The 12,422-nt window shown below is 56.5% G+C and overlaps 4 protein-coding genes across 4 annotated transcripts; 1 reads left to right on the forward strand and 3 right to left on the reverse strand.

The window, feature by feature from the left end:
* Positions 1-250: 250 nt before the first annotated feature.
* Positions 251-3,203, reverse strand: CONPUDRAFT_163015 (beta-tubulin 2). Its single transcript, XM_007767426.1, has 17 exons — positions 3,172-3,203; positions 3,104-3,112; positions 2,968-3,036; positions 2,845-2,880; positions 2,661-2,756; positions 2,504-2,591; positions 2,274-2,431; positions 2,170-2,220; positions 1,891-2,111; positions 1,786-1,828; positions 1,627-1,715; positions 1,502-1,549; positions 1,377-1,428; positions 1,204-1,256; positions 1,088-1,148; positions 856-1,022; positions 251-765 (listed from the first exon to the last, which is right to left on the reverse strand). The coding sequence occupies exons 1-17, from the start codon at positions 3,196-3,198 to the stop codon at positions 594-596; spliced, it is 1,440 nt and encodes a 479-aa protein (XP_007765616.1). The 5' UTR covers positions 3,199-3,203; the 3' UTR covers positions 251-593.
* A 203-nt stretch (positions 3,204-3,406) lies between these two features.
* On the forward strand, positions 3,407-6,138 carry CONPUDRAFT_119032 (cell cycle checkpoint; the record flags this gene model as incomplete). Its single annotated transcript, XM_007767427.1, has 6 exons — positions 3,407-3,449; positions 3,520-3,634; positions 3,716-4,058; positions 4,127-4,301; positions 4,403-4,540; positions 4,616-6,138. 6 exons carry the CDS (start codon positions 3,407-3,409, stop codon positions 4,723-4,725), a joined length of 924 nt encoding a protein of 307 aa, XP_007765617.1. The 3' UTR covers positions 4,726-6,138.
* Positions 6,139-6,381: 243 nt separating this feature from the next.
* On the reverse strand, positions 6,382-8,013 carry CONPUDRAFT_88180 (uncharacterized protein; the record flags this gene model as incomplete). The annotated part of the gene is made up of 3 exons (XM_007767428.1): positions 6,382-7,509; positions 7,586-7,839; positions 7,977-8,013. The coding sequence occupies 3 exons, from the start codon at positions 8,011-8,013 to the stop codon at positions 6,382-6,384; spliced, it is 1,419 nt and encodes a 472-aa protein (XP_007765618.1).
* Positions 8,014-9,343: 1,330 nt separating this feature from the next.
* On the reverse strand, positions 9,344-11,843 carry CONPUDRAFT_50886 (transketolase; the record flags this gene model as incomplete). Its single annotated transcript, XM_007767134.1, has 10 exons — positions 9,344-9,429; positions 9,498-9,642; positions 9,712-10,104; positions 10,162-10,169; positions 10,221-10,457; positions 10,513-10,803; positions 10,863-11,339; positions 11,427-11,519; positions 11,603-11,739; positions 11,794-11,843. 10 exons carry the CDS (start codon positions 11,841-11,843, stop codon positions 9,344-9,346), a joined length of 1,917 nt encoding a protein of 638 aa, XP_007765324.1.
* Between the last annotated feature and the right edge of the window lie 579 nt (positions 11,844-12,422).

Consider the following 12,422-nt stretch of genomic DNA (forward strand, 5'->3'; position numbering starts at 1 on the left):
GGCATAGCTCAGTGCAGTCAGCTCGATAGCGTCAACTGTCTACGAGAATAAAAGATCGAGCATAAATAGTACTGACCTCCGGATCGAGACTTTCGGCGTGGATACATTGAGCGTACAGCAAATGAAATAAAGTCTAACACGTACAGGACAAAGGTCTCTCCGACGAATACTATACGTTGGTGAGTCTACACTCAAGGCTTCATGTTGATCTGAATCAAACCGCGGCTCCCGCTCTAAAAATGCGCCTAGTGCACGAGCTGTCCAAAGGCCGGAATTGTGTTTCAACAATCAAAGGATAGCCTATGAGCATAAACGAAAGCAGCAAACGATAAAAGAAAAAAGAGGTGAGCAAACGAGTGTCACTAGCGATTACGGGGATATCATATCAACTCGGAATCCGATATGCGAACTCTAAAGTAAGTAATAATCCAGTCATCATATCCGCAAACAAAACTAATGATCTGTAAATCCGAGCTGGATAGAATGTGTGATACACGCGAAGAAGAGTGAGCCGGGTCGAGGAGCGGGGGTATCACCGGTAAAGCGGGCGTATTACTCCCATTGACAGCACGGAGGTTGCGAGACGCTCATCGCTAGAACTCGACCTCACTGGACTCGTACGCCTCGCTGGGCTCATAGTGCTCCTCCTCGCCGCCGACGATGCTCTCCGCTGCGACAGACACCTCGGCGTCGCTCTCCGCCGCGTACTCGTCCTCGAACTCTTCGTCGTCCATCGTCGCTTCCTGGTATTGCTGGTACTCCGTGCTATACCAATCATTAGTTATCACGAGCGAAGCAAGGACAAAGCCAAGGCAATGAAAGGGAAGGGAAGGGAGAGGAAAAGGAAGAACGCACATCAGATCCTGCGCATTACTATACGCCTCCGTAAACTCCATCTCGTCCATCCCCTCGTTCGTGTACCAGTGCAAGAACGCACGGCGCTTGAACATCGCCGCGAACTGGTCCGTGTTCCGCTTGAAGATCTCCTGCATGGACGTCGAATTCGCCAAGCACACGCCGGCCTGCCGATTCCGGTTCAGCAAATCGGATTCCTTGATATACATGCTATAGGGTAAGCGAGTCGTACCTGTGTTTGACCGACGGGCGGGACAGAGCAGAGCGAGACGGAGACGTTGTCCGGGATCCACCTGGTACCGACGTCAGCCAAAGCCCAAAGGTAAAGCATGCAGACAGCGGACGTACTCGACGAAAAAGGCCGAGTTCTTCTTTTGCAACTGATACACCGCTTGCTGTTCGTCGTACCGATATCTTAACCATACGCCGCATCTGACCAAACTTATAGTTGACGTACCTCAGCCTGAAATGACCGTCGCATCAGTGACAAAGCAAATTAAGAAAAGCATGAGAAAGCGTACGTCGCTCGAGCCAACATTGCCCCGGAATATCGTCGCGGCCGTCAAGTACCGCCTACAGCACGCGCACGACCAATCAAGTTAGCACTCTATTCGGCGACTCATTCGTAGCCATGCAAGCGACGTACCCGAACCGAGGATCAGCAGCGACCAGGTAGTTCGTACGGTCGAACATTCTACACAACGGAAACAAAAACGCGTCAGGCCGGTTCCTCCACTTTCAGGCGATCGAGGGATCAGGTCGGGCACTCACGACGCCACCAGCTCGGGAACGGATTTCTTCTGGTACGCGCTCGCTTTCTCGTCAAAGAAGGGCGCGTAGCTGGGCATGAGGAAGTGGAGCTGAAGATGAGACGCGGTTAGCTTTCCATCCTGGGGGGCAGCAAGATACGGAGAAGAAAAAGAAACGCACACGAGGGAAGGGGATGAGGTTCATCCCGAGTTTCCGCAGGTCACTAGGCGCATACCATGAGCCCAATCCCTAGAGCATCTCACAAAGAAACCAACGCAAACGCACCCGTTCAGCTGCCCAGGGAAGCGCAAGCTCGTGCTAACACCACACATGACCTTAGCAATAAGCACGTTCAGATCGCTATACGTCGGCCCCTTGAGCTTGAGCGTGCGCGTCGCGATGTTGTACAGCGCCTCGTTGTCGATCGTCACTGTGAGATCGCAGTTGTCGATGAGCTGGTGCAGGGAGAGGACGGAGTTGTACGGCTCGACAACGGTTTCTGATACCTAGAGATGGTGGGTACGTGTCAGGGTTGAACGGGACAAAAATGAGGAGGGGACGTACACCGGGTGCGGGGAGGATTGAGAACGTTGCGAGCATTCGGTCGGGGTACTCCTGCGATACATGGTTAGCTGCGCGAGTTGCACATCTGTAGGTGTGCTACGAACCTCCCGGAACTTTGACAGCATCAATGACCCGAGACCGGCACCGGTACCACCGCCAAGGGAGTGGATGAGCTGGAAGCCTTGGAGAGAGTCGCAAGCCTCGGTTTGTTTCCGAACGATATCCAGGATACCGTCAATGAGCTCTGCGCCTTCGGTGTAATCTGGGGAGATGGAGGACGGGGAAGGAGCAATGGGTCAGAGAACTAGTCAAGGAGCGTGACGGAAGGACGTACATCCTTTGGCCCAGTTGTTTCCAGCACCCGGATCGGCAGTGAAGAACGTATCCGGCCTGAACAGCTTGCCCAAAGGCCCGCTGCGCAACTATAGGCACCACCGCCTCCCGCATCAGCAAGTCTATTCCCTTTCCCCGTCTCAGACGAGCACGCTCACCTTGTCGCAAACACCAGTCTCGAGGTCGACTTGTACACTTCGTGGGACATAGCGTGCCGGGCCCGATGAGCTGATCTCGGAGAAATAGGTCCCAACCTAGAGTATGAGTGCGGGGTGGGATCTACGGGTGAGCGGATGACGTCCCGAGGGGAGGTAATTAAGGTGGGAGTAAACAAGGACTGACACGCTCGATCTGCAACGGATCATTTCCTTCGTAGGCCTATACATAAATGACGCCGAGGGAACGCGTCGTCGATGGCTTTTGGTCAGCGGCGCTGTATAGGACGGTGAGAGTGGATAGACGCACTCCGGATCGGTTGAGGCCGTGCTCGGCTAGGAGCATCTCCCAGAAATTTTCGCCGACTTGGTTCCCGGCCTGACGTAGAGCGTTCGTTTACGTTAGTCCTCGCGGCAGGGTGCTCGATGGTGGATTGGGTACGTACTTGGCCAGCCTATCGATGTCGCGATGAGTTGTGTCTAACAGGTTAGAGCGAAGACAATGAAAGCTCACTTGAATGTTGATGATTTCGCGGGACATGGTGGTTAGAGTAGAGTAGGGTGAATGGCCGAGAAGAGAGAGTTAACCGACACGCCCAGCCCTGAACACGCCGTCATCTCATGTCCCACTCCCGACACACGTGATGCCAACGACGCGTCCATCCTCCTCCTCCTCCTCTACGACGACTTGAACGAAACAATAATTATAGTTAATAGTCCTCTGAACAGCGCAGTCGCGTTCGACAGCAATGCGCTTCAGAGCCAACATCGAGAACGTCCCCATCTTCTACCGTCAGTCTCCACCCAAAAACAGCGTTCACCCCGTTGTTTCACGTAACTGACCATCTCGCGTATCTGACAGGCACCATCCAAGCAGTCGAGAAGCTCCAGAAGAAATGCATCATCAAGTTCACCGAGACGGAGATGCACATCATCTGCAACGACGACGCCAACGAGGGCGGCATCCAGGTCTGGTCGTACGTCCCTTGCCACTCAACGCGCTATCCCTCCCCGTCCCTGTGTATATTCACCCATTCTCGATGATGACACGGCGGCAGCGTAGTCAAAGTCGACTCCATCTTCGCCTCCTACCGCATCCAGTCCAACGCCAACAACCAGATCACCATGATCCTCGCCACCGACGCCCTCCTCCAGGCCCTCCGCTCCTCCTCCACCTCCGCCGCCACGAGCTCCGTCGCAGCAGCCGTCCTGCCGACGTACGACTCGGACGAGGTCGTGATGAAGCTCGCCAAGAAGCACGACCAGGCCGTGCTCGCGTTCGAGATGCTCGGCATATCGCGCACGGGCCGCAAGATCCGCGTCGCGCACGACGTGCGGGTGGACGTGATGAGGCCGTCAGACGTCGACCGGCTGAGGGAGCCGCTGTGTCCTGAGCCTGATGTGCGTCCCCTCTTTTCTTGTCTTTCTTGGGGTGGAACCACCGTGGTTGACGTGCGTGCTATGGGCAGGTCCATATCCTCCTCCCGAATCTCCAAAAACTGCGCACGATCGTCGAGCGCATCCGCCCACTCTCGGACATCATCGCCATCCGGGCGAACAACAGCGGCAAGCTGCAGGTCTCCATCGACACCGACACCGTCAAGCTCGAGACGCAGTGGACCGGGTGTGCGAACCCGCCAATGGGTGTGTCCTCTGCCCCCGTCACTTCTGCCTCCTTAACGTTCTGAGACTTGTCATTCTCTGATCGCACCGATGCTCACTCTAACTTTACTCTCGTGCCACAGCCCGCGATGAACTCACCCAAGACGCCGAGGACCCCGCCCACGAACACGACCCAGACGAGCTCTTCTCCGTACACGTCTCCATCCGCAGCTTCCTCAAGTTCCTCAACAGCCACGTCGTCTCCACGACCACCATCGCCTGTCCGTATACACCTCTCCTCCACCTCCCCTACTATCCCATCTCATTTCGCGTGCACCGCTAACGCGACATAACAGGCGTATGCCAGAACCACTGCGCGATCCTCTACGTCTACATCGGCGAGGTCGCCGACGCCGGAGGCGTGCTCACGTACTACATCCCGACCGTCATCGACGGGGACGAGTAGCGTCGTGGTTGCGCACCGCTTACCCAGCCTTAGGTAATAGATTCCTTGGACCCGCTTCTCCACGCCCCCAAGGCCGACCGATACTCGGACTACGGCCAATCTTGACCTCGCATCTTGACGGAAGCTCCAGCAAGACTCCTTGGCGCGCTTCTGGGACAACACCAGGGCCCTCCGAGCGCTGACGAGGGAGGAAGAGTTTCTTGTGCCAGTTGAAACCCCGTTTGTTGGATACGATGGCGATGTGCAGGTTTTGTCTGGATATATGCCCCCATGCAAGCGGAACAAGCGAGACAGAGCAGGGAGGGTATCATCACTCCCATCACTTAGCTCCCTCACAAGCGCAAACGCAAAGCGAAATAGCAATACCGAAACCATGTCCCATACCACATCTACTAACAAACCGCCATATACCAAAAAACCACAATTTTTGCCCCACTCCCCTCCCGTCACCTCCGCCCGCACCCACGTCCACACCCAAAAGAAAACCAACCCTACACGCTAGAGCCACGCCTCCGCACACACCTTATCCGGCCTCCGACTATTCCTCCCCCGACAGTCCCGCTTCCCGCAGTCCTGGCACGCGTTCAAGCAAAACGTCCGCCCGCCCTTGCCTTTACACTCCTGCGAGCCGCACTTGCAGCAGTGCCGTTGCCTTTTCTGCGCGGGCTCCAGAATCGCCACTTCCGTCGTCGGCCCGCCTGCACCAGCACCAGCACCAGCACCAGCACCTGTACCACCAGCACCGACGGCGTTGCCCGGGTGAAGAAGAGAGCGCGGAGGCGGGTACGGCGGTGGATGCGCGTGCGCGTGTTGAGGAGACATGACGTGTGCATGCTCGACACCAGTCATCGCCGTCGCTCCAGCAGGCGAAGCCGAAGAGGACGACGGCGCATCAAGTCCGAACCCAAACGGCCTTTTGAGCGGCGTTACAGCCGAAACCTGCTGCTGCTGCTGCTGCTGCTGCTGGTGCGGATGCGAATGCGCATGCTGCTCCCCAAGCGTCGGCGACGGCACCGCACCCGTGCCCTGCTGCGAATGGGACTGGTTTTGGGGCTGGGATGGATGAGGCGACGCCATATGATGCGGCTGCAGCGGCGATGTAAAGTACGCATAGGTAGGACCCGGAGGAGGAGGAGGGACAGGTGTACCGGGGTACGAGAAGACAAAGCCATTCCCAGGCTGTCCAAACGCATACTGCATGCCTCCCGGTGCGGGGTGAGGCGACTGGGCAGGAGCAGGGACGCCCGCAGACGCAGGGGCCGGGGTAGACGATCCGTCGTGGGGCTGAGGGGTAGAAGTTTGGCCAGGGACAGGGGTGGACGCGGATGTGGGGAGATGAGGGGAGAGCGACTGGTGTGGATTTTGATTTTGATGCTGATTGTTGTGATTGTGGTTGTGGTTATTACTTTGATTCTGAGTCTGAGAAGGAGAAATGTTCGAAAGAGTCTGCGACGTCTGCGGAGTACTGGAAGAAGGCCCCGGATCGTCACCCGAGGACGCATCGACGCCGTGCGCCCTCCACGCATCGTGAAACGACACCTCATACGACTGCTTGAATGGACGAATGAAATTTGATAAATTTGTTTGTTTGAGATTTGTTTGAGATTGAAAACGGGAACAGCGCAAACAGAATCAGAACACATGCCAACCAAACCATCACGCAGCGAAGTACGCAGCAAGGAGATCGGACGCACGCACTTGAGGTTGGGCACCTCCATCCGCACCAGGCGCCGCATCCATCGTCGCATCCTCGCTCGCCCCATGCCCCTCCGCAGCCCCGCTCCCATTCCCATTCCCGTGCACCTCAACCCCATTCCCATTCCCAACGACACCGCCACCGCCACCGCCGCTCCCACTCGCAGCCAGACTCTCCCCCTCCGCATCCTCTTCTTCCTCCTGCTTCTCCTCCGGCAACGGATTCTGCACGCTCGCAATCACCCCCAAAATCGCATCCCGCCCCATCCCCGCCCTCAAACACCCCTTGACCATATTCCACAGCTGCTTGCTCACACCAAGCGCGTGCCACCCCCACACGTCCACCCCGCTGCCCATGTCCCCGTCATTCTGCAGTAGCCGCGCCGGCAGCTCGTCCTTGAGGCGCGTCGGCAGCGCCTGCATAATGCTCTTGTCCACGCTCGCGAAGCGCCGTCCCTCGGGCGAGGACGTCGCTGCGACGCACGCGGCGCTGCGGCACGCATACTCGCACCCGATGATGAAAAACGGGCGCTCGAGATCGTATACCTTGAGTGGACCCGTGCGGATGCGGCCCTTGTTAATGAGCGGCGCATTGCACGCGGGGCACGGGATGCCGTTGAACACGAGCGGGAGCGGGTCCCAGTACAGGAAGCGGTGCTCCGAGAGGAGCTTCGCCGTATGGCCAGGCGTGATCAACGACAGATAAGCGGGAGAGGAAGGGAGCCAGAACGTCTTGAGGACAGAGTAGAGGGGCGGAAGGGGTGGGGCGCCATTCGGGTTCATGTTGCCGTCTTTCGCGGCGGGAGGGCTCAAGGACGCAAGGTGCGACTTGAATGCGTCTTCGACGGTAGGACCGACGGTGGGCAGGGGGTTAGGGGCTGCGAGCGTGGCGCAGAGGGACTGAAGGAACACGTTGGGCTTCGTGCGCGCCAGAACCGCCCACTCGTCGCGGTTCAGCGAAGGGTCCACCTGTGGCACCACAGAGAACGCGCTGATTCCAGCGGGAGGAGCAGACGCAGACGCGCTCGCGCCGAGTGGCGTGAAGCCCTGCCATCCACCAGCGATACCTGGGTGCTGCGGATAGAATGCCTATCGATCGCACACAAAGCAAGGTTGATAATGCTCAGCAAATGAGCGCTCAAGATATAAGCCACCAAAAACTCACCCCAGCAAACGACATCCCCGCCGGACCCGCACTAGCTGACGGTGCGCCACCCTTCTCCACAGCAGCCTTCCTCGTCGTCGACCTCCTCGGGCCCACCGAGCCCGCAGGCAACCCGTCCTTCCTCGGGCGTCCGACAGGGCGCTTAATCTTCTCAAGGGCATTCGGGGTGCTGAGATGCTTTTTGCCGCTGCCCTTGGGTCTGCCAGGCCTGCGCTTCACGGGTGGCGCAGGGGCAGCGCTCGAGCTGGGGTCGCCTGGTTCGTTTTCCGCGCACCACGTATAGACGCGCAAGAGAGGGGCGCGAGGCAGGATAAGATCAGGGAAAGACATTCAAGACGATGCGTCAGCGATGCGATGAGCTTGGGATGTGCGAGGAGGAAAAGGCACGTACGCGCGCTGACTGTATTTGCTTGGAGTCCGTTGTCCATGACCGTGTGCACTGTGCGTGACCGTATAATTTGAGTTTAGGAGATTGGGGTCGTGGCTGTTGGGGCGCTGGCGTTTGCGGTTGTGTGTCGCGGATTAATCTAGATAAATTGAGACGAGACGGCGCCCGCGTCAAGTCACCATCGTCAGCATACGTCACGCAATCGTCCAGTGGCGAAATTCAGGGGAGAGAGCATGGACAGAGACGCCCATAAGCGTGCATCCACTGAGCGGAGAGGGGGATGAGGAAGCAAAGAACGGAAGGGAGGAAAACATATATGCCCAAATGATAAGCGTATAGGCTCATATGTGCCGACAATTTAGCCAGCCAAAAGCATAGCAAATGCAAAAGGAATAAGCTCAGGATAACTCCCCGTCATCACAAAAAGCCAGCTATCCCTCCCTTCCCACTCCGCAGCAGCAGCCGACCAAAACAAAAGCTCACCTATATCCTAGTTTTTCCTCTCTTTTCGAGGCAAGAGCGAAAGCAAGATGTCGTGGAGAAAAGCAAAAAAGCAGTCGCAGGAGTCGTTCGTCTGAGGCTCGAGGAGTGGCAAGCGCAATTTGCGTAATGGTTTAAGTTATCCAACCCCCTTTGCCCAGCAAAATCGTGAGAACGTTCCAAATTTACACAAACCCACGCAAATTGTGAAACTCGCAATTATTTCGAGCGGAGCCCAAAATCATGAACTGTGCAGCAGCTCTCACGACGTTCCCTGTCATCACATCGTTTTCGACGAGCTTCATCGAGGGCAGCGTCGGCGTCCTTGCCCTCCTCAACGTTGTTTCTGGTGAGTATCTTCCTCTCCCGCTCTTCTACTCGCCTCTTTCGTCCACCTCTACCTTGATGAACCCGACCGAACACAATAGGAAGTGCCGTCCGAATGCTGCCCTCCTCGGAGGGTGTTGCTCGTGTCGATACTCGGTTCTCTGACTCCGCCTTGATCCCATCCTTCCATCCACCATCTTCTTCCAAACCCTATTGACGCCTCTTACTGACCATTTCCCTCAGTTCACTCACATGGTCGCACTGATGACTTCACTCGTTTCTACAAATTTTGCACACACGGATGATCGGGCTGGTGTTACTCTGAGAGCAAAGGATAGGTCTATCGTAGGTTTCTCACTCTCACTTCAACCTTGTATCGTGACACATCATATCATGAAAAACGTGCTTCTACAATTTTGTTGTATTATACAAACAATGCATAGCTTGATCTGCTCGAAAAACTCTAAGTCGACTACCAACATTAAGCGTACACGCCTTTTCCCTTCCTCTGACTCTTAACCCTCCTCTCAATGCACCATCATACTTCCGACCGGCTCCTGCATCTACTGCGAGAGCTGCTTGATCTTCAAGATGATGGCCTGAGGGTCGAGGTTCTGGTGAGGAATCTGCTCCGAGAGACCACCACAGCCTATCGCAAAAAAAGCGTCACGATGAGCAAAAACGTCCTTTGCCAGACGGAAGCACGCATCAACTTACCCTCCTTGGTTGTGCCAATGTAGCCGTACTTGGGCGTGAGCTGGCGTTCGAGCAACCAGGTGCCGAACTTGGACCCAAGACCGGTCTTCTGGTTGAACGACTCGACGACGAGCACAAAGGGGCTCGAGCCGACCTTGCGGATTGCCTACAGCAAGAATCCATCATCATCAGCATCCATGTGCCCTCAATCGAGGCAAACGGGGCAAGAACGCACCCGCTCATCGACAACGTTCAACGTCGGCTTGTTAATCAAGCCAACGTCGAGGCCCTCCTGGCGGCAGCGGAGAACAGCATCCCACGAGCGGTAGAGCATCTCTCCGAACGAGACAACGTATCCGGCCGTGCCCTCGGCGATGACTTCGTCCTTGCCCGGCTGGAACTCGTAGTCATCGCCGAAGTACCTGGTCTTGCCATCCTCCTTGAGGATATAGGGAACCTTGGCACGCGTCGAGAAGACAAACCGCACGCCGCGCTCGAAGAAGACGCGCTGGATAACGGCGGTCATCTGAGCCGCATCGGCGGGGAAGTACAGCCACGACTGCACATCTGAGAGACCATTGTCGCCGAAGAAGGAGTTAATACCGAAGTGGCAAGTGTTGTCGGCCATCTGTCGGGTGCACAAGGGTCAAGTACCTGTTCACTGCGCTGCTCTTTATGAACATACCTCATCAACTGAGGATCAATCAGCACAAAGTAAAGACATGAAAGAATGTTGATGCTCACCGCCAGAGTGGGAGAAGTGAGAAAGAACGTTGCAGTTGTTCAGACGGGCCATGGTAATCTCAGAGATAACCATCTCCAAGAAAGCCGAGAACGTCGAGAAGACACCGAACTTGCCCTCCTGGAAGCCGAAACCAGCGGCAGCCGAGAAATTGCCACGCTCCATGATACCAGAGGGAATGAAGACCTCGGGGTGCTTCTGGTGGATGACCTTGAGACCGGTCGAGCCCTCGAGATCACCTAGCAAAGGCCATTCAGTTCGGTATGCCATTTTACACCAAAGGAGAACGCTCACTGTCGATGACCATGACCTTCTTAGCAGCCTCCTCCTTGCTGAGGCCGTCAAGCACGAGGTTGACGGCCTCACCAAACTGAACACGGTTCGCGGCGGTCTCTTTGGTCGAGCCGATGTAGAGATAAGGGACGGGGGAGGGCTTAATGTTGAGGAGGATGTCCGAGGCGACCGACTCGGGGTAGCCGCGCTTGGTGAGATATTTGATGGCAGACTTGACGGGAATGACATCGTGACCGTGAGTGCTGCCTTCGATGTCGTCGACACCGGGTGCCATCTTGCGCTTAGCGATGACTAGAGAGAGAACCATGAGACGCCTGGAAACTCGACGAAAGGACGTCCAGATGTCATACCTGCAGCGGGGCCATTGTGGGTCGTGACAGACGCAATGGCGCCCCAGAGTGCGTCGAGGTCCTCGCCCTGGACTGTGTACACCTTGAGACCGTGACCCTCGAGCGTCTTGGTGAGGTCGTATCCCTTCATGTACTCAGACGGATGACCGGCGATGGTGACGTCATTGTCGTCAATGAGGAGCTTGATGTTGATGTTCTGAGCGACGGCGAGACGAGCAGCCTCGGCATCGTTACCCTCCTGCTGCGAGCCATCGGAGCCCAGGCAGAACACGGTCTTATCCCGGTTCGCGAGCGCGATACCGTTGACGAGGGGCCACATGTGGCCGAGGCGGCCCGACGAGAACTTAACACCGGGGGTGAGACCGAGCTCAGGGTGACCCGGGAGCTTCGAGTTGGCGGCGCGGTAGTTCAGGAGGTGCTCAGCGGGGAGGGAGCCATCGAGGGCGGAGAGGAGGTACTGGGTAGCGACGCGGTGGCCTGTCCGGAGGCATTTCATCAATCATACAATGCGTAATAGGGGCAAAAAGATAAAGAGATTGACGCGCAACGAAATGTATTACGTACCGGCTTCGTCAAAGATGATGGGAAGGTACTTCTCCGAGTGCTCGAACAAGCTGAGGAGAATGCACACTTCGGGGACGGTGTCGAAGGCCCCACCTGTTCATGCAGAGACGCATATACGCAAGATCGTGAAATGATGTAAGCCACGAGAGGATGCATGCAGTCAAGCATGTACGCACCAGTGTGGCCACTGACACCACGGGCGGCGCCAGTCGCGGTGAAGAGGACTATCGCATCACGGAGAAGCTGGATGTTATGCTGGAGGGTAGCCTTCTCCTCCGATGTGAGCTGGGGCTTCGAGGGATCGAGCTTGAGCCTGATCGCTTGCTGATCAGCAACGCCCACACGCAGACACCAACAAATCGCTCACTTTTTGTACTGCTTGAGGTCGATGGGGAAGGGGCTAGCGGCGCCAGACATTATGGATGGCAGTGGGAGGATATACGCGAGATGGCGGGGGAGGTGGAAACAAACGTCGATAAGTCGATCTCAACGCTCGTTTTATGAGTGAGAACCGTGCGAACTCCACCACCGTGCGGTCTATCCGGCAGCTGACGTATATTCCGCCTCAACGGTTCGCCGCTCAACCCATTTGCCTACACCCAATGTATGAAATTACACGTCTAACGTGAAAACAGTTAGCGGTAGTCGGGAGTGCCGAAAGTGCCTCGAAAGCACACCAGACGCACCAGGAACCACAAGGCGGACGTGCGCTAGGCGCCGGAGCGCGAACTAATTTGAGCTAAGCCAGACTCTATCTCCGGCCATCGACGGCTTGAAACAAGCCTCCGATGGGAGAGTCTTCTGCGGGCGTGGGGCTAACGATCTTGGTTGGGCAGAAGGCGTGTCAAAGGTCTGCTCCTTCCCATCCTTATCCTAGTCTTATCCTATTAGTCCTTTGACACTGATGTGTACCGGCCCACGCAAGTGCGAGAGCGAACACGCCATGGAGCTATTATAGACGGTCAGGCCTTCAGGTCCGAACCGGTGTTCACAGCG

Source organism: Coniophora puteana (assembly GCF_000271625.1).
Source record: "Coniophora puteana RWD-64-598 SS2 unplaced genomic scaffold CONPUscaffold_3, whole genome shotgun sequence".
NCBI classification, from domain to species: Eukaryota; Fungi; Basidiomycota; class Agaricomycetes; order Boletales; family Coniophoraceae; genus Coniophora; species Coniophora puteana.